The 26,085-nt window shown below is 43.0% G+C and overlaps 2 protein-coding genes across 3 annotated transcripts in view; one reads left to right on the top strand and one right to left on the bottom strand.

Annotated features, from left to right (window-relative positions):
• Positions 1–26,085, bottom strand: part of CDH23 (cadherin related 23) — a 1,199,511-nt gene that overhangs the window by 661,515 nt on the left and 511,911 nt on the right. The gene's annotated exons all lie outside the window — the stretch shown is intronic.
• The window catches only part of VSIR (V-set immunoregulatory receptor), a 139,181-nt gene that overhangs the window by 98,490 nt on the left and 14,606 nt on the right, over positions 1–26,085 (top strand). Inside the window, exons 3-5 of the mRNA XM_085603465.1 lie at positions 2,679–2,735; positions 12,825–12,932; positions 16,797–16,824. Of these exons, the coding sequence (XP_085459591.1) occupies positions 2,679–2,735; positions 12,825–12,932; positions 16,797–16,824 (193 nt within the window). The remainder of the gene's footprint in view (positions 1–2,678; positions 2,736–12,824; positions 12,933–16,796; positions 16,825–26,085) is intronic.

Below are 26,085 nucleotides of genomic sequence, written 5' to 3'. Positions count from 1 at the left end.
TTGGTTTTGTCCACAATTGGCGTATTTAATTTACTTAGAAGTCCCTAGTAAAGTTCACTACATGTGCCCAAGGCCTGTAAATCAAATGCTGCTAGTGGGCTTGCAGCAGTGATTGTGACACCCACTTAAGTATCCCTTTAAACATGTCTCAGGCCTGCCACTGCACAGGCTGATTCTTCCATTTCGACCTAGCAAGTTAACCCACTTTCCAGGACTAAACCTTCCTTTTTATTACATATAGGTCACCCCTAAGGTATGTCCTGGACATCTCATGGGTAGGGTGCAGTCTATTTAAAAAGTAGGACATGTATTTTTAGGGTTTACATGTCCTGGTAATGAAATACACCTAAATTCATTTTCACTACTGCAAGGCCTATCTCTCCCATAGGTTAACATTGGGATTTCCTTATTACATTTTATAAGTGTAATTTCCAATTGGGAAGAGATGAGAAACACAAATCTGGTACCTCTGAACCTACAATTTAAAAACACAACTGATGGTGAAGTTGGTTTTTGAATTGCAGTTCTGAAAAGGTAACTTTTAGAAAGTTGGCATTTTCTTACTTAAACCATTTAGTGCCTTATGCCTGTCTCTGGAATACACGCCTGGGGCGGGTGACAGCTGGTTTCCTGCATTCCCTCTAGACAGGCACACACAAAGGAAGGGTAGGTGTGACTGAGTAGCCATCTGCATATTGATTGGTTACCATGAGCAGGAAGGGAGGGAGGAGCTGACACTCAACACATGAAAGGGCTGGGTCCTGTCCCCACACAAAGTATTGCATACCACCCTGGAGTGACTCCGGAGCCAGGGCAGGAAAAGCAGGGTCTTGTGCACTTCAGAGGATCTCTTTGAGGTATCCTTACTTTAAAGGCCCAACTGGGTATAAGTACTGGGCCTCTGACACCACCAAATCAGAACACTTCTGGAACTGAGGACATTCTACCAGGAAGAACTGTGCTGTAGGAGGCACAGCCACTTTGCTGAACTGCTTTGCTGTGTTGCTCTGCTGCTCCTTGCCTGGGAGTGAGAAGGACTGGACCTGCATCTCTCCAGCCCAGAACCCCAGTGCTCTCCAAGGTGCGTGTTGACTTGCCTCCTGTTGCTGAAGTCTCACAGATATTAAAGACTTCAATTTTCATCTTCAACTCAGCACCTGGACTTTACTTGCTGTAAGTCTTGCTCTGTCAAGTGGTGCCATTCCAGTCATGGGCCCTTGTAAGTGAGTTTAAAGTGCTGCATCTGACAAGAACATGCGCATCGATGCCAATGCTGCGCTTGGAACTGACGCATTGCCTGCTGCCAGATCGGAATCTACGCATCACCGCTGCTACCAGACCTGGGACCAGCACATCGCACTCAGAACCACTTCATAACCCCCTGGAATCACTGCTTTGGAACCAACGCATTGCCGCCACTGTGTGGAGAAGATTGACACATTGCCCCTCCAGAATGGATTAAACCGGCACATTGCATTCGGAACTGCCACACTTTGGAATCTACACTTTATCCACGGAACTGACGCATCGCTACCGCTGCGTGGAGAAATCCAATGCAACCTGTCAACTCCGTCTGGATCATCGATGCATTGCACGAATGCACCCCACATTTTGTGCTGCAATAAGGATTAAGGCACATTTTGCTCAGCGGGCCCTGCGTGGGTCCTGTAGTCGGTCTGCGCTCCACTGTGAGCAGCATGAACTCTTGACTTTGTCCCAGTTTAGCGTGACCAATTAACTCTTTGAGTGCTATTTGCTTCTAGTTGCTATTTTTGCATTTAATCTTTTAAAATTCATATCTTGGCTTCTACTGATTGGAGGTTTGGCATTTTGGTCTTGTTTTATTTATAAAAATTATTCTCTATTATTCTAAACTGGTCTTTTGTGGTGTTTTCACTATGTTACTGTATGTGGTGTGTACAAATACTTTAACACAATGTATCTTGAATTAAGCCTGACTGTTCAATCCCAAGCTAACAGAAGGTGAGCACAGATTCATTTAAAGTGTGTTTCTAATTTATGCTGGCTAGGATTGTCTTTCCTGCTTGGACAGGGTGCATACCTCTGCCAACCAGAAACCCAATTTCTAACAGTGCCTGTTTACACTCTCTGGAATTTGTGGAAAAAAGACAAAGGGGACGTGGAAAACACTTTACATTAATGCAAGCTGACTATATATTATTAGCACAAATGTATGCTTTCCATAATATGCCACTCTACCGCTCATTGCTAGAGGCTATTTCTTCGTTTTTGGGCTGTTAAAAATCCATTAAGTTACTTCAGATCTCTCGTGTTTCACATGGAGATTGCAGCTGGTGACCGCATCCGAAATCTCTAGGTGAAACAGTGGGTAAGAATGAGGGATAACCAGGAAAATCGACATTGGAATTACGGATTACCCTGGTAATACCTTATTACTAATTTGATTATCAAGGGTCAACAAATAATCCCTTCTAATTCAAAACTCCAGGAATTAACAGGACTCCCAGTATCACTTACTGAGGGGCTCCACATTCGGAGGCGTAATGACGACCTCTATGTGTACCTCAGCTATTAACTGTACCTGCTTTCAAAGCGTCTTTGTTATCATCAGAAGCAATAGACTACTTTTGTGAAGTTAAGTAAACAAGGTGAAGTGATGGATGGAAAAGTAATTAGTGTGTTATTCACTTTTACAGCTGAAAAAGTTCGTCAGAACTGCACGTTTCACTCATTGGCCAGCGAAGATAATGAAAGTAAGTTTATTAGAATGAAGGTTTATCTGATACGCCTTACAGTGTTTTTAACTGTGCAGCCTGAATTTCGTTTTTGATAGTACAAAATGTGTTTGAAAATACAACAAATTCCAGATCCCGGATTTTTTTCAAATGAGGGGAACTGGTCAAGCTCACCTGAGCCTGGCATGTGAAGTGAGTATTGTGCAAGCAACCGAGGGAGCACTTTAACCCCTTCAGTGCCCCGCCCTTTCCCCGCCCTGTGCCGGGCGTTGCATTAGCGGGCGGGGTTCATGACGAGATAGTCTCGTCATGGGCACAGCGCAACCGCGCTCCATGACGAGACCATCTCGTCATGGGCACTGAAGCGGTTAAGTATTTGAGTATTACACAGAGATTCAAATCAGAGTTCAATGGTGGAGCCATCATTCAAAGAGAGGGGCGCTAAAGCTTATTGCCCCAGTATGGCCAGCTTATAGAATGATAGGTAAGCAGAGTGGTGCTCTATATTGAGTGCCCACTCACTTCTCCATGAGCAAGCGTTCACGGGCAACACAAGTAACAAGCTACAATATTTGGGCTGCTGTGCTGATCCTTCTTTCCCTTAGAAGAATTGCTCTCATTGCAAATGTGTAGTTCTATGGTGCTCAGACTCCCACGAGTGGGACACACGTTTCTTTTTTCACACTTCAATATTTTAGTTACAAAGATACACAAAACAAAGTACACAGATATAGCAGTTATCAGTCACACAGCAATGCGCAATTTAAATATGATTCAAAATACGACAATACATCCAGATAAAGAGCTAAGGAAGTAAGTGTACTAAAACATTCATATAAAACATAAAAGATAACACAGGAAAAAAAGAGGAAATGAAAGCAGAAGACAAAAAGAGCGGAAAAGGGAAAGATCAATATTCATAGAGAAGCCAGTTGAATTGATTGGCAAGGGACCGTTGTTCAAACTTACAAGTTGTTTCCTAAGAAGAAACAACATATTTTCAATTTCCGAAAGACATTTCAGATGAGTTAACATAATCAACATCTACAGTCCTTTAGAGGATTTTCTACTGTGGCTAATTTAGAAATATCATCTAACTAATATTCCATTTTAGGAGTTCTTGCAGATTTCCAATTGTAAATTATTTTTTCTAACCACTAACAATGCTTGGAGAAGCCAACTCTTTGTATCCCAACTGATTTTCAAAAAATAGAATCACCAATTGAATTAAAATGATCATAAGTAGAATTATTAAGGTGCAGATCTATTAGTATATTAGGAAGACCACAGCAAAGAGGTCTTCACACATTAGCATGTGTCAAATTATCTAATGATCTAATCAGCTGCACCAAAAATATGGGTCAGATGTATCAAGCCACTGCACAAGTGCAATGCCACACAAACTGGCCGAAAATCGCCATTGGATAGTTATGTCAGCGTTTTCATTTGAAATGCCTTTTTGGTTTGCAAATAACTTTTGTGCAGTTTGATGAGTCTTCATAGACCTTTCCAAAACATAATTATTTGTTGCCTAGTTTGTGCATGGCAAGTTTCAGGGTGATCCTTCAGTGGGGGAGACAAAAAAGGGGGTCTCAAAATAGCCAAATGCCCATGTATTTTCCGTAGACATTTTTTCGAACAGGGCTAGTACAAAAACTGCTGAATGGAATGATAGCAAATTTGGGAGGAAGCTAGATCTTGGATCACAGATTGTGCTTTTTGTAATTTGGTGTAAATCCGTTGAGTAGTTTTTGAGAAATTAAGGTACAAAAATATTTCTATATCTGTATGGTTGGGCTGAAGGAATTCTTGCTAGAGTGTCTCACACCCACTTTAAAAAAATAGAGTGTTCTGATTGGCTCAGGAGGCTTTTTCCCCCCGGGCCAATTCGCTTCTATGGGAGCCATGCTCCTGCAGGAGCGATCACTCCGATTGGCTGCATGTAACATGAAATAAAATGTTGCAGGTAGCCATTACAGGACTTGGGGACTTGGTCCCCTCTTCTGCATTTGAATTTAAAAAAAACATAAAGGGGATGGGTAGCCCACCTAAAGCCCAAATACATTTATATTTTTTAATAAAGCCACGATCCTGCAGGACACCCGCAGGACCTTGGCTTTAAAAAAAATAAAACAAACATCAGCATTTTTATTTCAATAAAAATGTACCCCCTTGCAGGCAAGATGGCAGTCTGACGTGGATCGCAGTGCTAACGCATCAGGCTCCGGATCGGTAATGCCGAGGGAACCCTGCCAGCCTATCCATGAAGGAAAACTGAGGATCAGCAGCCGTATCCCTGTACTATGTCTCCTGTTTGAAGTTTGAAGTGATACTCACGGTGATTAGCGGATGGAAAGATAAAAGCTAATGGATTGCCGCAGTATCGGGTATTGCAACCACGTATGGATCTCACGTACGGATCTCACCCCCTCACCCCCTCAACCCGATACGCAGCCTGGACTTGCTATTCGTGTATAGGCTGGTCAGCTATATATCGAATTCTCATCAATTCACTTACCTCTGTAAACAGACCTGACTGCCGTGCTTGTGCTCACCGAGCCGAGTCAAAGCAATCCCGGGACGTTGGGATGCAAGCTGTGCTTGTGGCAGAAATGGCCCCTAAAGTTGCCGCTCCTTCTACTGCCTCCACGGTTGCTGCACGCGCAAGGGCAGCGAGGCAAGCCCAGCGTGAGGCTCTGGAGCGCCGGGGGCAGACAAGACAACAGGACAAGCGAAGGCTGACACACAGCACCCGAAAGCAGCGATGGCGGTAGCGGTCGATTCCTCCAAGCCGGGAGCTGCGACCCGGAAGAAAGACACGCGAAGGGAGCTCGTTGGACCTTCGGTGGTGGATCTGTTGCGGAAGGGTTCCTGTTTGCTGTCAGGAGAGGCAGCGACGGGCCTTGCACTCCGAAGGCAAGAGTGCCCCCGCTCCAGATCTCTCAAATGGCCCATCCTCTCTAACGACGATAGTGGGCGACAAAACTACTGCTACAGAGGGTCTCCAACTCGAGAAAAGGGATCCTGGTAACCCAGTTACATCCCAGCAGCAGTCACAGCCACATCCAAGCCTTGAGGTGAGCATATTACCTGATATCCACTCTGATTCAGTGATCTCCCTAGATAACAAACTGATTATTACTGCAGAGGATGACCTTGTACTAAATAAATCTGCCAAGATAGATGCAAGCATAAAGTCCGGGATGCTCAGCAAACAAGCACAGCAGCAGGAGTCTCTTAGCTCAAGAGCGCAAAAGCAGCTAGAGCTGACAGCCACTACGAACACCAACCCCAATTTGGCTGAAAATAAGCCCCAGGAGATGCCCAAAAATAGGGGAGCAACACCAGCTCTGGATCACTTTGGCACTGGCAGCGTAATTCGCAATGATCCCGAGAAGGAGGCTACTGATTTCTTCTCCTTCTCTGATGAAGCAGAATTAGGAGAACTAGGAGCAGTATGGGGTGATACATCGGCTTCGTATGTGTCTGATGAATCTGATAGCGCGACAGATGCGGGGGCAGAGCCAATCACGGTCAAACTAAAGCAAAAGGTCCTCAACAAGCGGGGCAATAAATCACATGGAACGGCTCTACACTGGGATCACACGCATACCGTGCAGCTAACTCCAATAAATCCTACAAACTCACCTGCCCTAAACAACCCGGCGGCTGCATCTATAGATACTGTCTTACAGGCGATAACCTCACACCGCGAAGAGACTTCACAGGATGGGCGAAGGGCACAAGCAGCACTGCGCAAGGTGCAAGGTGTGGTGAGAAAGCTGGTCAAAACATGTAGTACGTTTGGCGACCGACTGACCGAAATAGAGTCCAGAACCTTGGCCAACGAAACTGAAGTTGTTGCAATCCAAGAGCGGGTGGAGTCAAATGAGCTACAGATAGGGGACATGAGATGGAAATTGGAGGATTTTGAAAATCGTCAGTGCAGAAACAACTTGCGTATATTAGGAATACCTGAGAAATCAGAGGAGGAGGACATCCGCTCATGGTCAACATCCTCCGATACTCTCTGCCGGAGCTTTCAAATTGGAATTGGGACATCAAATTCCAACAGGCACATCGCATGCCTCTTATTCAAAAGAACCCCGATAAACCTGGTGCATACCCGAGGGCTGTTTTGGTTTATTTTAGCAATGTTTTGCTCAGACAGGCAGTGTTTGAGAAGGCAAGGCCTGATGCTAAACGCACCTCAAAGGATATTACCTATTTCTCACGTCCTGATTTTTGTCACACAACCGTTGAGAGAAGATGGAGGCTGCGTCAGCTTATAAAACCCTTCCAAGATAAAAAGGCAATAGTGTACCTGAATAACCCAGCACGGCTGAAAGTTATATATGGAGGGCAGGTGAAATTTTTTGTCTCGGAGATAGCAGCGCAAGAATACCTGGACAGCTTAAAATAATTGTTTCTGTCTGATAATTGTATAAGAGGCAGGGCACGGATGAGTCTGTCTGAGCTATCTAAGTAATCCAAAGCAATCCAAAATATGTCAACATAATGTGAATATTACTAACTGGGGAAGAGGTGGCAAACACTGCGGAATATCCATCAACATAATGTGGGGGGTCGGTGGTCTGTGACACATTTGTTTAAAAAATATTCGTAAAAAAAAAATAATAATTTTTGGGGAAGAGGGGTCTATAAAAAGTCTAAAAAAAAAAAAATGACGGTTCGGTATTCCCTTCTCGGCCGACCGATCAGGGACCTGATAGCGTGATGCACTTCCATCACTAATAGACTCTCATTGAGTCTTGCTGCCTCATGTTGGGAGCAGGGTGGGGGGGCAGGAAGGTGGGGGGTGGGTGGGGAAGGGATCAAAATTGAAAAAATGCAGACAACTCCAAATAAAAGAACTCAAACTATCACGACACATCATAAAATATCTTGGTATTATAAGGCAAAGATAGATTTAGCTATATGGGGAGGATAAATATCTGTAGCTGGAATATTGCAGGGCTACATGACAGAGGAAAGCGAGGGCGGCTGTCTGAGATAGTAACGCAAAATTTATTCGATATTATATGTCTGCAAGAAACGCACCTACCTTGGGCAATGCGAAGCTTGCTAAAAATACAGGGTTACAACATCTTGGCTACTACAACTCAAACAACTAATACTCGGGGGGGTGGCGATTTTAGGCAAGAAATACTTAGGAATGCCCACACGCCAAGCAACGGATCAGCATGGTAGGTGGGTTATTGCTGAGCTTGCCATAGGGCTAACCATTTGTGCTGTATATGGGCCAAACATAGATGACCCATCTATGTTCGAAAGCTTAGAAGTGGAGTTGGCTGGTTGGCCTGGCCCGCTGATCTTGGCCGGCGATCTCAATAACACCCTAGATTTAGTTTGTGAAACTCTAGGTAGGCATAGGTATTATGGTCGCAAACCTAGGCTGTTTAAAGCTGTTAATTCACTTCGTATGAGTCATAATTTAGCCGATATCTGGCTGCTCAAACACCAAGGGGACCCGGGGTTTACATTTTTTTCAAATCCACACAATAAATACAGCAGAATCGACTATATATTTTCCACCAGAAGTATCTCCAATTCAGCAACGATCATAAAATATCCTAAGTTAATTTCTGATCACAACGCCCTAGTGCTTACCATCAATCTAACAAGCACTGCTAGGAAACCCTCAGTCTGGACGTTCGATAGGAAACTATTGGCTAACAGCGAGTATGTTGATTTTATCAGGAATTGGGCTCAGGGGTATTTCGATATTAATCGCTACAGCGCCCCTAGAAATATAGTGTGGGATTGTTTCAAGGCTTCGCTCAGAGGGGAAACCATCAGCTATGTAGCTAGGTAGCTAGGATCAAGAAACAACGGACCACCGAGTTCACTAAGAAATTGGGTGAATTAGCCAGCTTAGAAACCACGCATACCATATCACTAGCACAAAAAACGGATGGCTCAGATCTACTACGGCAGATTTTGATCTTAAAAAACGACCTAAATAAAGCAATTTCAAAGAAGTCTGCAGAAACCTTCAGAACACAGCAAAGAAATCTCTACGAGAATGGCGAAAAAGTTGGCAGACAATTGGCCTTACGGACAAGACAAAGGGCATCTCAAAATACTATCTCCTTAATTAAATCAAACGGACAAGATTATACGCAAACAAAAGATATAGTTGATATTTTCCAACACTACTACCAGAGCCTCTATCAGAACGACATTTCTTATAATAAAGAGGAAACTAATACATTTTTGGGTAACTTTGTAACTTGCTCAGATAGGAGGTTGGATAATGCCATCAAAAATAATCTGGAGAAAGAGATATCAATAACTGAGGTCGAACTCGCCCTGGCAGAACTAGCTTCGGGGAAAGCAGCAGGCCCCGACAATCTGCCGTTAGAGATTTACCGAGTCTTAGGTAAAATAATATTACCACTTTTATTAGACCTATTTCTTGGAATCCAGTGGAATGGTCACACACCTATATCTTGGCAGGATACAAACATTGTCATTTTTGCTAAAAAAGGTAAACCTACTGATTCTCCATCTTCCTACCGCCCAATTTCACTGATAAACTCAGACTCGAAACTTTACTTAAAAATCTTTGCTAATCGGCTTAGGGGGGTCATTGCGCATCTGGTCACGCCATGGCAACATGGCTTTATCCCAGGAAAGGGCACTACCGATCACATCCGTAGAGTAATTACACTATTTGATATCACTGCAACAACGGGTGGCCAGATGTCAATGATTCTCCTTGATGCCGAAAAAGCATTTGACAGAGTATCATGGGAATTTATGTGGGCTATTTTAGAGCGATATAATTTTGGGCATGGGTTTATCAAATCAATCAAGGCAATGTATATTGACCCAAGGGCTAAGCTCCATGTTATGGGGTGCGAATCTAATACCATCAAAATCTCAAGAGGAGCAAGGCAGGGATGCCCGTGCTCCCCGATACTATTTGCCCTTTACATCAATCCTCTGATACTCAAAATCTTAGAAAGTAACAGGATTACACCTGTGGTGACAGGACGGTACGAAACTAAAGTCCTAGCATATGCAGACGACGTTGCTATTGTTACACCTGACCCCGAGACAGCCATAACCGAGATAGAGGCAATTACACAGCAGTTTGGTGCCTATTCAGGATACTCCTTGAATAAAAATAAAACCATAATATTATGTACAGCAAATACACAGTTTGTGGATGTGAGACGGGCCGAACTGGCAACATATCTAGGGGTCCACATATCCACAACAGTACAAAATATTATTAAAGCCAATTACAAACCCCTGATTGACTCAATTAGTCAAGATCTTACAAGGGTAAACAGTTTGCAGTTATCTATCATAGGGAGAGGGAACTTTATCAAAATGACTGTTTTTCCCTAAAGTATTATATTTATTTCGTGCTATCCCTTTGCTAGTTGATGATAAATTCATCAAAATTCTGGATTCACAGTTCTCTAAATTTGTTTGGCAAAATGGCAAGATCAGAAGATCGCTGAAATACTTGTCTCTTCCACTTGACAGAGGGGGGCTGGCAATTCCACAGCTACTTCTTTATTTTTGGGCTTGCTTTTTGAAACAACTTGCCCCAATGGTTAACCCAGTAGATAACCGGGAAGAGTCTGATATTCCGTCCATATATGAACTAGCCCTTGGACACAATGCAAGAGGACTTTTGTTAAGACAACTCGAGCCCAGTTACTATAAGAAAGTTAAGTTCAAGACTGTCATCGGGGCATGGAAAGTTTGGCGAAGAATCCCAAAATTTATGAATATCCCTAGGCTAAGTCGTTATACTCCACTCTGGCATTCATGTTTATTACCGCAACTCATGAACGACGCTATCTCTGCCAGGTGAGAGAGATATGGAATTATTTCCCTTTATGATTTTCTGGGTATAGACATGAAGGCCAATTTTACTACTCTCCAAAATCAATTAAATTTACCTGCGACAGATTATTTAAAATTTCTTCAAATTAGATCAAGTATAAACTCTCAGTTGCCTAACATAAGCTGGACTAGAAGCTCTCTTATCGAAGCTACCACCAGCCCTTCTTCCAGAATTGGTACAATTTATACGTTTCTCCACGAGAACTCACCAGTTGATGTAATACAGACAGAACTACTATGGGTAAATAGGCTCGATAATTCAGATATAGACATCAATAAGGTTCTTGCCATGTCATCACAACTATTACTTTCCACTAACCTAAAATCTCAACTGTACAAAACTATCTATAATCTCTATTTCACTCCAGCCAAGCTATTTTTATGGGGGAGAAGAAGTAACGATCAATGTCCAAGGTGCAATTGTGGACCCGCCACGCTAACTCATATGTTTTACTATTGTGATAAGCTGACATTATTTAAAAAAATGATCTGGGAATTTTGGGAGGCGATCTTTGGGCATAAATTGCCCGAGTCCCCTACTATTTGCCTGCTTGGATATGATTGTACGCTAAAATTGAACTTCAATGAGGAAGCTATCCTTTTTATTGGAACTGCGATATATAGAATTATTCTTGCTGCATTATGGAAAAACTGTGATGCCCCTAGTTTTCAAATGTGGCTTTCCAGATTTTTGTCTGTATATAACTACGAGCTTGCAATATACGCAACTAGGGGCCCTAAGTCTAAAAGAAGAGGCGAGAAGATTTGGTCTCCCGTCACTCCATGGTGCACTGCAGCTGTTTCAAACTAATACATAGAACCTTGGTATTAAGTTTCTTATAATGCAACAGTTCTTATTGTCTATCTGGATTATATACGAACTCTCATGTTTTCATTTTGATTGTACTGGTATTAATGTATGATTTGCTTCCTATTTTTTTTTTTTTTCGCTATTGATGACCTCATTGTCTGTGATTTCTTTGGAGTTGTCCAATAAAAATGTATTAAAAAAAAAAATGTACCCCCTTGGTGGGCAAGGGTCCGGCGGTCTTTACTAATATATTTTTGAGGAGGTGGGCTTTAGTGAGGCCCTCCACCCCAAGCCAGTGAGGGCCCCAAGGCCCCATTCCTGAAGGCCATATGCTAATTTAAGGAGAGGGGGCATGCAGACCTCCTCCTTGTGCCACAAATAGGCACCGGAGACCCCATCCCCTGCGTACCCCCTCCACCAGTTGCAAATGGGCCCCATGTGCCCCCTCCCCTTACCATCATCTGCCCTGGGGACCCAATCCCCTGGGGAGTGATAATGGACAGTGCCCTGGGGATTCTACTCCCAGGACACTGTGGTCCCTGCCCAGGAGAGAGCAGGCATACCCTGCCCACAATCTCACAGGCAGAGAACTCCACTCTGCTCCCGTCCACAGGACCAGTGGAAAAAATGCAGCTCCTGCCTGGACAGGGGAAAAGGAAAGGTGTTAGCACCCAGTATAGTGCTGGCTGCGGACTGAGGCCCCCAAAATAGTAGTTTGTGTATGCCCTGGGTGGGCACCATGGCACCCACTAGAGGCCCTAAGGATGGGGTCCCTGGGCCATTGGTGGCTTGGGGAAGAGGGAACATGCGCCCCATCCTCTTATTTAAAAAGAAAAAGGCCCCGGGTGGGGTTCCCAGGGCCGCTAGTGGAGGAGGGGATGGGAGGTTGTGTGGCCCCTCCCCTTTTTAAAAATAAAATTCCCCAGGGGATGTGGTTTCTGGGACTACTAGTAGCTCGGAAAGTGGGGCTGTGTGCCCCTCTCCCCTCATTAAAAAATTATAGCCCCAGGGGATGGGGTCCCACAGGCATGGAAAGGCTCGGGGAGGGGGTCACTGCGACACCCACAGTAAATATTTTTTAAATAAAAGTGAATATTAAAGAGTGGAGGAAGCCGCTCATTTAGTAGTCACTGCTCCTTTGAGGAAGCTCCCCACAATGTGTTTTTGTACACATACAGCTACTCCCTGATGGTCATTACCAGTGCAGTTAAGTCACATCGTTTCTCTCTAGTTCCTAGGTAGGGTACAACCAGGTAAGAATCTTACAATTAGCTGAACCGAGGAACTATGTGATAGTAAGACATTATGATTTCATGTTGGTGCTTATAAGTCCCCTCTTCCATGGAGATGGGAATGATCAGTGTGGCTGCATTGCTTACCCTGTCTCTGACTTTGTGTTTGCATTTCAGGCATCACTGCAGCAGCACTGGCCACAATTGCATGCATTGTGGGAATCCTGTGTCTACCTATAATCCTCCTCCTTGTGTATAAGCAACGGCAAGCTGTCTCTAACAGGAGTATGTATAATACATTGATTTTCATTAGGTTTAATGCATATTGTGTTGCATATGATGATTTAACCGCACATCTCACAACTGAACCTCACAGGCTAATCCATACAAATGTGTTACCTCTGCCAGATTTTGAAAGTTCAGGGCCAGGCTCAAAACAAAAATTTGCCCTGTCAAAAACCTTCAAATGAGCCCCATGAAGCAGTAGGTCGTGAATCGAATCAAGCAGGGAGGCACAGTTAGGTCATGGCAGTCCATTCTGCTCTGTAAGCAGCACCCCCAGCCTGCAGTCTACGTGGAAAATGACAGAATGGTCAACCCAAGGAAGACAACAAGCCATGGCCTCAGTCTGTGCATTTAATTTCCTGTCTCCTTGCTGCCTTCTTCATAGGACCATAGATGTTTCAAAGTCAGCTTTGGAAAGCCACTATAATTCCTGATAATCCACAACCTTGAGAGGACAGACCTCCCCTGAAATGCTGTTAAACTCTGAATGAACCTGCTTCACACTAAATGCAAGGTACCAGCCATACCACTGGCCATAACCATAACTATATCACAGTAACCAGTATTATCATTTACTAGTATAAATATATAGTTCTAATGTCAGGAGCTCATACACTGTTACTGAGCTTTTCTAAAGGCGACAAGTACTCGAGTAGCCATTGGTTTGATGGTCATGTTTCCCATTTACAACCTGGAAACTTTAGCAAAAGTTATATTAACTTATAAAAAAGCAGATCTGCCAACTTTGAAATAATGCTCAAGGTGTGCGGCTGCAGAGAAAGAGGTGGGCATTTAAATCCATCATCACCTAAGCAGCCTCACCTACATTCCCCCAAAAGACAGAGAAGGGGGTTTGATGCCACCTCCCATGTCCTGTGGAGGTTGCCTAATCTGTATCTGCATGCATCCATTTGTACCCTCTACAAATATAAGCTTGAACCGTACTCTATGTACTTCTTTGCAAGTCGCTTTGTGTACAAGTATTATATTGACTATTCTGGTGACTAGTTCTCTTTTCAACCCTCACACGGTGAAGAGTGTCAATATGGTGTGACACATGGTGCTACCATTTGAGTTGGTACGTCTGAAAATGTTTGGTTGCAAGGTGCTGGCCAATGGTAGCAGAATGCGAGAGGTTGCTGATGAAGGGAGGTTGCAACGTTACATAATGGAGACTTTACTGAAAAGATGGGTATTTTACAAAGGGATCTACAGAAGTAACTGATAAATCCTAAACAAACAGGAGTGTCAAGGAATCCTACAGAAGAAAAAGTAAGTGAAGGACATTACTGAGATATCAGCGGAAGAAAGTAGTCGAAAATTAGATTAGGCAGTTGTTGCACAGGTAGCAGTAGATGCATATGATATGTAAACATGGTTTCAGAGTTCAGAACTGCATTAAGGGCATGGCTTAATGAATGAAGAAGCAAATTCACTTTCTGCGATGACAGCACTTCACACTGGCCATGCTATAAGGTTAATTTTCACCCTGATTTGTGAAAAAGCAGAACTACGCTAATTTAGAACAAAGCTTAATGCCATCCCATTGTTTTTGCTTCACACACCAGATTTACAAGGCACTGTTGGGTATATTTGTTAATAATTTATAAACAAGGCTGTAGGCATTTAAAACATCAACAATGTACTAATTTGTGCAAGTGGTTGCAGGCGGTGGCCACTGGCACTCATTTACGGCAAACTTAATTTTCATTAAAATACTTTGATCATGAGTAAAAGAAAAGCAAAAATCTGAGAAAGAAGCAGGAAGAGAAAGACAGGAAAACAGTGTACATGGGAGAAAGCAGGGATGAGAAAGAGGATGGTGTAATAAAGAGGCATGAACTGGAATCAACACTAGTAAGCCTTGAAATTTAGCAACCCCCACATTTGGCAACACTGGTGCCATGCTCATAAGAAAACTTTGGGCCGCTGCACTTGTTTGTTTTTACTAATTCAGCACTGCCTCGGAATATTATGTCTATCTGCGAAGATTTAACAGCACATCAAACAAAATAAAAGCAAAGATAATAATATTTGGTTTTACACATTTACTGATAAACGCACAAATGTCCTTAATAACTTGGTCTACAGAGTTGAAGAAGGGCATCAGAATCACACTCGAGCCAGACTGGCCAATCGTCTAGCAGATGCCAAGCAGACTATCACTGTGGGACTACGGTCAATAGCCAGCCTATCAGCTGCCACACAGACCATCACTGTGGGACGACGGTCAATAGTCAGCCTATCAGCTGCCACACAGACCATCACTGTGTGACTACGATCAATAGCCAGTCTATCAGCTGCCACACAGACCATCACTGTGGGACGACGGTCAATAGCCAGTCTATCAGCTGCCACACAGACCATCACTGTGGGACGACGGCCAATAGTTAGCCTATCAGCTGCCACACAGACCATCACTGTGGGACGACGGTCAATAGTTAGCCTATCAGCTGCCACACAGACTATCACTGTGGGACATGAGCTCCGGAGCGGTTAGGTTTCAGAAAGCATCATGCTAACTCTGTGCTGTGGGTTCAGACCTATCTTTTTTACATGCACACTGAGTGCAGGCTTTTAATGAGCACTCTGCTGGTAGCTGTGATATGCAGTATATTATCCCGCATGACTCATTTTGTGTGTGAGTCACCTTGTGTGGGTCTCTTCTAATTGGCTATTCATCTGTCATTCAAGGAAAGTGTCACCACAATTCCTTCCCAAATGCTCCAGCCACTGTTAGAATGGCGGTGTGTTTCAGTCACGAGGGGTCTATAATTCTAGAAGCCTTAATTAACACAGATTACAATGCAAACAATACTAGCTGTAGGACCATGATGATATACCATTTTAAATACATGGTTGAATCCTCACCTATCACCATCAGCAATACATTTTAGGAGCTCTCTTAATTGTCCTAATTATTAAAATTAAGTTGGGCATTGCTCAATCGTACAGCAAAGTTAATTTCAGGTCACATGGCGACTTCTGTGTACAGAAACACCTTACCACAAGGAAGCAGGCTTCTGGGTCATAAAACATGGCCATATTTCAGCTTAAGGTTTGATTATTTTGAATTCACATTAATGTGTTGTGGTTTTATTGTGCAATATTCCACGTGGCTACATCATTCCGCCCACTGCACATTATCGGTGTGCAGGTTATTTTACCTGTCTTAACTCACTGCCTGCAGGAACAAAGTTTTCACATTCCGGTTTTCATGAAAGAAACAAACGTGTGCAATGTGCTGCAACACATCAACAACTCCTTTACTTAATACAATAATAAGTGCAGGTCAGTGGGATCACTCAAGCAGCCAATATTGTTCAAGAGGGTTGAGTGCAAGGCCACTGTTACAAACATATCAGAGTCAAAGTGAACTATGGGAAAGGAAGCAGGAAGGAAACTCATACTGGCAGAAATCTGTTCACACTGGATGGAACTTAAACGTTTCTCCACACCTAGATAAAAGAATCCGTGTAGAATCAGATCTCTGGGCTCCATACGCAAAGCTATGGTGTGACAAACACTGAGGGGTAGAGAGTAAGGAGACCTGTACAACATTGCAAAACAAATTGGATCGCATCTAGGATCTTTATTTTACCCAGTGTTTCATAAAGTTCATAATACTAGGCTCAGCCTGTTTCTACGTACCCTGATTTTTGTGAATAGAAGTGGACTGAGGCGTAATAAGATAAAACAACGTGTGCAAGATCACACAGTTTTAGATCTGCTAAAATCCTCTTTCTATCTCTAGTTAATGGTGATTGAATTTTGGTTGGTATATGAGGGCTTTAATATGATAGTTGACGGTGCCATGATAATTACAAATAACACTGCTCTTCTTTTTCTTTTCACTTATTACAGGAGCACACGAGCTCGTAAGAATGGACAGGTGAACTTTTTCTTTTTTTATTATAGCCTCCTTTTTTATGTATTTAATTGCATTATCCATTACTTGCTTGTGATCTGTGGAGCTTCTAGAACAGAGAGATAACTGCAATGATGCTGGGTTATTTGAGTGGTTGTCCTTGACACACTCATATCAGAGATTGATTTGAGCGTGTTAACGTTAACTCCAGGCTAATTGCATTTAGCATATCTGTATATTTATATGGGGGCCTCATTTGCAAGAAAGTAACGCAGCGCTGCACCACACCGCCAGCTCTTTAGCTGCGACACGCTACAGCACGCATAGAAAAAGGAAAATAAACCGAGAAGAAATGGATACATTTCTCCTTGCTGCGCCTCCCTAAGCTTCCCCTGGGAAGGCTTAGCATTCAGACGCATTTCCAGGTTTATGATTCCTCGTAAATCTGGAAGTGTGTCAGTTTCCATGGGTGTTGCGTGGAACATGCACACAAGAAAGTATGAAGTTCCTCAGTGGATCACCAAAAAGAAATATTTTGATCTATTTGGTTTCCTAAGTGGAGACAGATAGGCAGGTAGTGTTTAAGGAGGAGGGGAATTCCTCCTTGTGGAACTAGGGCCCTCACACACCCAGCATGCTAGGTGTCATGCTTCATCATATGGGCCTGCTCCTCGTCGGGTCGGTGCTGCAGTACCCGACGGGCTCCCATTAAGGGGCTCTTTATCTGAGATCTTTTGTTCCAGCCATAAAGGTGCAGTGGGGGTGAGGGGCCTAGTGAGTGTAGATGTAAGTAAAATTGTTAAAACAGATGAGAGGATCCCGGGGGAATTTTATTTATTCTGGTGGGACCCCTGTCTGATTAAAAGAAAAGGCAGAAAAATCAAAGGGGAGTGGACCACTTGTCCTGTATATCCAGGGTCTTTTACGTTCTTGGTTCCTTCATAAAAGAACCCTCATAACTATACACAGGTATGACAGCGGCATGAACTGGGTTACTGCTTATGTGTAATAGTACAGCATCATCATTGGGTCTTTTTTTGCGTGTATGCTGACCTCCACCCGGAGGAAGACCATCTGGTTAGACAGTAGCGTCCAGACATGAAGGTTCAAGAGGTGTGAGAAGGTTCATGTCAAGTGAATTAAAATCTCTGGATCATTGTTTCAAAAGCAATTTTATTCTGGAGATCTTGATCAGAGAAAGGTAAAAGAAAAATTCAAGTGCGGAGGAAGACCGAGTTACTGGTCTACCGTACTTAAAAAATTAAAGGTCAAAGGTCGACATGTTTCAGCCTACTGTCGTAGTCTATAGCCTTTCATCAGGACCAATGCAAGGAGGGCGCATTATTGCTCCTTATCTAGTGAGAATCTCCCACTAATCTAATTAGAGAGGTCAGTTCGTTTATCTGTACCTAATTAGAAGAGAGAAAACAGTGGTTTTTCTAAATGATTTTAGGGAGCAAATAATCATGAAATTCTGTCCCATGAATTAATTTGGAGCTACTACCTTAATTTGAAAAGAAGTGATGGTTAAAATAAATTGGACTATTTTGGTGAATATTGTGCGAAAAAACGGGGCGGCTAGGTGAAGGGGAAATGATTGTGATTGTGATCGGTCTTGGCGCGAGTGCTTTTAAGTGCAAACGGCTGGCTATTCGAATAATATTAGTGAAAAATATCGTTGATTGTTAGTTGAATTTGTGGCTCATTCGTAATGGCAAGTATATCTCAAAGTGGATTGAATGCAAAAGATTTATGATATACGCTTAAAGTCATTCGTGGATATCGTCGGCAGTGTGTGTCTCAGCAAGACAAACATATTGTTATGCAGATTTCGACAACATCAAAATTCAGATAGAGTAACGCCTATTAGGGTGATTACGGAAAGGGAGAGGGAGATACTGGCAAAGTGAATCAAAGAAACATATACCGTTAATAGTTATCGTACAATTGTTTACCTCATGTATAGAGAGTTCCGTATTCTGGAGGTGCCCGGGGGCGTGAGAGAACCGTATTTCTAAGGTTCGGAGGGAGGCATAAGAAAAGGCAATGGTTAGAAACATCTTACTTGGTGTATCTCGGCGTTCTGGTCGTGTCCGACATTCGCGCTTACCGGTGTATCTTCGTTCGCTGACTTGTTCTGCCTCTGTCCGCTGCGCCTCCGATTGGAAGGACTAGTGGCGTCTTGCCGTTATGAAGCGGGAGGAGAATTAAGATGGAAGAGAGACTGGTTTTCTTATGTGCATTCTCTTAGTCGTGGTTGGCATTCATAGTGGTTGGCAATCTCGCGATCAGAAGGAGGATTGGGATGGAAGAGAGACTAGTTTTCTTATGTACATTTTCTTAGTGGTGGTTGGCATTCATAATGGTTGGCAAACTCGCGATCGGTGTACGGTTTTTCGGGTCATTGTCTGTGAATTGTGCAGATAAATGTATGCCCATGATTTGTTGTTTCAGGCTGGTGTAGATTCTGGTAGAGGGCAAAATAACAAGGGGGGTTATTTACAGTTATTGATCAGTCTCTAGATGTCAAAAAAAGGGGGGTTATTGATGAAAATGTCATAAAAGAGAGCAGCAGGAGTTGTCTGATCTTCAAAAAGGTTCAAGGGGTACAGTTCAGATTATGCCAGTGTGTGCCAAGGAATATTATCATTTAGGCCCTGGTGATCCGTGCCCAGACGGTGAATCCAGCGTTGTTCTTTCTCAAACAAGGTGCGTTCAGCAGTGTGATTAACAGATTTCAAACTCTCCAAAACTACCCATTTTAGGTCATTGGCGTTGTGATTATTCTCTACGTAGTGCCGGCTCATTTTAGTGGTTAACCTTTTGCAGTTCACATTGCTTTTGTGTTCCGTGATTCTTTGTTTTATTTTGCGGCAGGTCATGCCTATGTACCTGAGATTGCAAGGGCAGGTTATCATGTAAATCACATGTGTTGTGTTGCAATTGGTGTGTTGACGTAATGCCCAAGTAAGGTTGGGGAGAAGTTGTATGGTTTTGGTAACCTTTGTCGTATTGCATACTGAGCATGTGCCGCAGGGATAGTGTCCTGTGATTGGTTCAAGATTCCATGCTGCTGTGATAGTTTCCTTTATGGTATATGGCGCTGGTCTGGTATGTACTAGGAAATCCTTGAGGTTTCTCGTTCTCTTATTAGCAAATCTTGGTTTTGGCCATTGTAAAGAGTCCGAGGTAAGGATCCTCCAATTTCTATTGACAATCTTTTTTACTGTGTTGGATATCGTGTTATAGGTCGTAACACATGTCAAGAGATTCTCAGGCTCTACTCGTGTGGAAGCTTGTAGGAGGTTCTCTCTCGGTTGATGACGTGCTCTTTTCTGGCACTTGTTGATTATTTTCATCGGATAATGTCTTTTGACAAGTTTCTCCCTTAGATCTTTCGCTTGAGTTTTGTAAGTTTCGAGATCGCTGCAGTTTCTTTTTAATCTGAGGAATTGACTGAATGGTAAGTTCTCTCTAAGAGGGCGTGGGTGGAAGCTCTGGTAGGATAGTAGACTGTTCTTCGCCGTGGGTTTATGGTACGTTTTTGTTTGGAGGATGTTGTTCTCTGAATAAATCGTGACATCAAGGAAGTCAAGTTGTCGTTTATCCGATGTGTAAGTGAATTTAAGGCATTCATCTCTAGAGTTGATCCATCCTATGAATTCTAGTAATGTCTCTGCACTGTCTTCCCAAATCATGATCACGTCATCTATGTAACGTTTCCAAAATTTTATCCGTGTGAAGTAGGGATTGGTGGAATTCCGTATGTGTTGTTCTTCAAAATTGCTGAACCAACTAGACAATCAGGTCTATAACGAGAACACCATGTACTTAGTGGGGCTGGATGTGGAGAGTCTGTACACCAGTCTCCCACAACAGAAAACATTAGACACTTTGGAAAACATTCTTTTTTCTGAACCTTGGATCCATTCTACACCGAGACATTTCGTGTTAGAGTGTTGCAAATTAGCCCTGACTGAAAACTATTTTGAGTACAATGGCACACTTTACAGACAACGCCACGGTACATCTATGGGGAGCACATTTGCTCCTAGTGTGGCGGGTCTGTATGTCAGCAATTTTGAAGAACAACACATACGGAATTCCACCAATCCCTACTTCACACGGATAAAATTTTGGAAACGTTACATAGATGACGTGATCATGATTTGGGAAGACAGTGCAGAGACATTACTAGAATTCATAGGATGGATCAACTCTAGAGATGAATGCCTTAAATTCACTTACACATCGGATAAACGACAACTTGACTTCCTTGATGTCACGATTTATTCAGAGAACAACATCCTCCAAACAAAAACGTACCATAAACCCACGGCGAAGAACAGTCTACTATCCTACCAGAGCTTCCACCCACGCCCTCTTAGAGATAACTTACCATTCAGTCAATTCCTCAGATTAAAAAGAAACTGCAGCGATCTCGAAACTTACAAAACTCAAGCGAAAGATCTAAGGGAGAAACTTGTCAAAAGACATTATCCGATGAAAATAATCAACAAGTGCCAGAAAAGAGCACGTCATCAACCGAGAGAGAACCTCCTACAAGCTTCCACACGAGTAGAGCCTGAGAATCTCTTGACATGTGTTACGACCTATAACACGATATCCAACACAGTAAAAAAGATTGTCAATAGAAATTGGAGGATCCTTACCTCGGACTCTTTACAATGGCCAAAACCAAGATTTGCTAATAAGAGAACGAGAAACCTCAAGGATTTCCTAGTACATACCAGACCAGCGCCATATACCATAAAGGAAACTATCACAGCAGCATGGAATCTTGAACCAATCACAGGACACTATCCCTGCGGCACATGCTCAGTATGCATCACAGCAGCATGGAATCTTGAACCAATCACAGGACACTATCCCTGCGGCACATGCTCAGTATGCAATACGACAAAGGTTACCAAAACCATACAACTTCTCCCCAACCTTACTTGGGCATTACGTCAACACACCAATTGCAACACAACACATGTGATTTACATGATAACCTGCCCTTGCAATCTCAGGTACATAGGCATGACCTGCCGCAAAATAAAACAAAGAATCACGGAACACAAAAGCAATGTGAACTGCAAAAGGTTAACCACTAAAATGAGCCGGCACTACGTAGAGAATAATCACAACGCCAATGACCTAAAATGGGTAGTTTTGGAGAGTTTGAAATCTGTTAATCACACTGCTGAACGCACCTTGTTTGAGAAAGAACAACGCTGGATTCACCATCTGGGCACGGATCACCAGGGCCTAAATGATAATATTCCTTGGCACACACTGGCATAATCTGAACTGTACCCCTTGAACCTTTTTGAAGATCAGACAACTCCTGCTGCTCTCTTTTATGACATTTTCATCAATAACCCCCCTTTTTTTGACATCTAGAGACTGATCAATAACTGTAAATAACCCCCCTTGTTATTTTGCCCTCTACCAGAATCTACACCAGCCTGAAACAACAAATCATGGGCATACATTTATCTGCACAATTCACAGACAATGACCCGAAAAACCGAACACCGATCGCGAGTTTGCCAACCATTATGAATGCCAACCACCACTAAGAAAATGTACATAAGAAAACTAGTCTCTCTTCCATCCCAATCCTCCTTCTGATCGCGAGATTGCCAACCACTATGAATGCCAACCACGACTAAGAGAATGCACATAAGAAAACCAGTCTCTCTTCCATCTTAATTCTCCTCCCGCTTCATAACGGCAAGACGCCACTAGTCCTTCCAATCGGAGGCGCAGCGGACAGAGGCAGAACAAGTCAGCGAACGAAGATACACCGGTAAGCGCGAATGTCGGACACGACCAGAACGCCGAGATACACCAAGTAAGATGTTTCTAACCATTCCCTTTTCTTATGCCTCCCTCCGAACCTTAGAAATACGGTTCTCTCACGCCCCCGGGCACCTCCAGAATACGGAACTCTCTATACATGAGGTACGATAACTATTAACGGTATATGTTTCTTTGATTCACTTTGCCAGTATCTCCCTCTCCCTTTCCGTAATCACCCTAATAGGCGTTACTCTATCTGAATTTTGATGTTGTCGAAATCTGCATAACAATATGTTTGTCTTGCTGAGACACACACTGCCGACGATATCCACGAATGACTTTAAGCGTATATCATAAATCTTTTGCATTCAATCCACTTTGAGATATACTTGCCATTACGAATGAGCCACAAATTCAACTAACAATCAACGATATTTTTCACTAATATTATTCGAACAGCCAGCCGTTTGCACTTAAAAGCACTCGCGCCAAGACCGATCACAATCACAATCATTTCCCCTTCACCTAGCCGCCCCGTTTTTTCGCACAATATTCACCAAAATAGTCCAATTTATTTTAACCATCACTTCTTTTCAAATTAAGGTAGTAGCTCCAAATTAATTCATGGGACAGAATTTCATGATTATTTGCTCCCTAAAATAATTTAGAAAAACCACTGTTTTCTCTCTTCTAATTAGGTACAGATAAACGAACTGACCTCTCTAATTAGATTAGTGGGAGATTCTCACTAGATAAGGAGCCATAATGTGCCCTCCTTGCATTGGTCCTGATGAAAGCCTATAGACTACGACAGTAGGCTGAAACATGTCGACCTTTGACCTTTAATTTTTTAAGTACGGTAGACCAGTAACTCGGTCTTCCTCCGCACTTGAATTTTTCTTTTACCTTTCTCTGATCAAGATCTCCAGAATAAAATTGCTTTTGAAACAATGATCCAGAGATTTTAATTCACTTGACATGAACCTTCTCACACCTCTTGAACCTTCATGTCTGGACGCTACTGTCTAACCAGATGGTCTTCCTCCGGGTGGAGGTCAGCATACACGCAAAAAAAGACCCAATGATGATGCTGTACTATTACACATAAGCGGTAACCCAGTTCATTACGCTGTCATACCTGTGTATAGTTATGAGGGTTCTTTTATGAAGGAACCAAGAACGTAAAAGACCCTGGATATACAGGACAAGTGGTCCACTCCCCTTTGATTTTTCTGCATAAGCGATAAGGAAGCCGACTGGACCACAGCTTCTTTTTCCCTCCCCATTGATTACTTGTGATTAAAAGAAAACACAGGGTAGGCGACTGTCAAGCTACAATGAGTCTAGAGGCGCTCTACTCCCAGAGGGTCAACATCTTTCACGCCTTGATTAGTCAAAGTGATCTAGTGGCGATTCATCAGGACCTATGGTGGTTTCTATCTACACAAGTGGTTTGGTGGGACCTACCAACCACTATATGATGATACGGGAATGTTACCCGTTTGTTTACTGGCACAACCTAACTAATTTGAGGGTCGCGCTTCATCAACTGCAGCGGAATACAGACATCTGTATTGGGATGTCAGCTCCTTGTAGAAGCGTTGTGCTGGACCTACCCCGTTCCGCTGAAGCCGGGATGGTTGTTGCGTGGAACACCCACAGCAACACCCATAGAACGCCCCTTTCACACAAAGTGCTGCGTGTAAAGGTGCCATATTTACAAGGACAGGAAAAGTCACGCAGGGTGGCTTTTCCTATCCTTTCAAATATGGGGCAGTAAAATGTGACGCCGTGGCGTCACACAAATTGACGCACAGGCGGCACAAAGGGCTTTTAAATCTTTTAAACATAACTGTACCATGGGCTGTAACAGTAATCTCTGCTGTCTTCTGTGCTGACTGATCGAATTTTTCTTGGCCTGCTTACAGCACAAACTCCTGAAGTGCACCCACCCCTCTGATCTCCCTATTTTATCAAACGGGGTCCCCACCCAGCTAAGGCAAACAACTCCAGCTAAAACAAAGACCTCATCAGAACAATTAGAAGGAACTCTTTCACGCGCCTCTCCCTCCAGCTATAACATTTCCCCCCTAGCCAGATGCAATGTGGTCTTCTGACCTCCAAGATTGAGCAGGTAATTTGCATAGCGTCGTCTTCATCCACAGGACACTCAAAAACCCACCAGTGAATAAAGGATGAGGCCAACACTCTATTGCTTTGTCTTTAATATTATGCTATCATAATGCTGTGGCAAAAAAATCAGTCACCAAAATCTCATAAGGGTATAAATATGCAGGTAAAATATTTTTGTACCTTGACAATACATATACATTGAAGGCACGTAGATGTAGGATTAAGGATAGTAAATCTATACATGGTTAGGAGCAGCACCAATGTATACGTTTCAGTACGCCTCTCAGAACCTCAAGGATAACATCAGCCTCTTCCCACATGGGCCTTACTGTAACCACTTTCATGTCCTAGCACACATTCGAAGTTACGGGCCACAATAGTCAGACCTGGTCGGGAGCCATACTGCAACACTAGGGTCGCAGGCCAGTATTCCAAAGGCAAATTCCAATAATAATGTACGCATGTACAACAGCTAGGCCAGAGCTACATGAATATTTAGGTCTGTTGTGCATTAACACAGACCACTCAGTATGACATTTTGGAGTCCAAATTGACAATAGACAACCAATAAAAACTCATGTTCATAAACTGGTAGCAGTGTGACATGGACTCCTAAGAAATCTTAAGAAAATAGTCCCTATGCTCCCCATGCCTTATAGGAAACTTGTAGTACTGGTCACAATATTAAGCAGACTGGATTATTTTAACTCTGCTACTAGGTAGCCCAGATAATCTGCTCAAACGGCTCCCGAGAATCCAAGTGTAGGCTTCCAAACTTGCACTAAACAAAGGAAGACAGGACTCTGCAACGGAGACACTGCAGAAACATCACTGGTTTCCAGTAAAAGAAGGGTGCATCTTTAAAGCCTTATGCATACTACATAGGACAGTGAATGGCACAGGACCCTTCAACAGAAAATTGAGCTCTATAGGCCTCCACGAACCTCAAGATCTTTCCATGCCAGCTTAATATCTGTTCCCTCTTTTAAAAAGATGCCACTTGGAGGCAGAACCTCCCAGGTCAAAGGTGCTTAAGTTTAGCGTGATCTCCCACTCCTCCTGAGAACAAATTCCGACCTGTTGAGTTTCAGGAAGAATCTAAAAACTTGGCAGTTCCCCTGGAAATAGAGGGTTAAATCAGAGTGACTCAGCAACACGTTTAATAGTTATTTCTCCTCATTACTGATGAGTTACCAGTGCCAAGATGCCCATTGGGCGATAGCTGCGCTTTACAAATGTCTAATAATATTAATAATTAAGAAGTGAAGTGTAGACAGAAATTGTTAATTGTTAAATGCTGTGATTTCTGAACTTTACTACTGAACTCTTCATCTCCTGCTA

Source organism: Triturus cristatus, chromosome 1_2, assembly GCF_964204655.1.
Source record: "Triturus cristatus chromosome 1_2, aTriCri1.1, whole genome shotgun sequence".
Classification (NCBI taxonomy): domain Eukaryota; kingdom Metazoa; phylum Chordata; class Amphibia; order Caudata; family Salamandridae; genus Triturus; species Triturus cristatus.
Note: the sequence above shows the minus strand (reverse complement) of the source record. Positions and strands in the feature narration are given on the sequence as shown.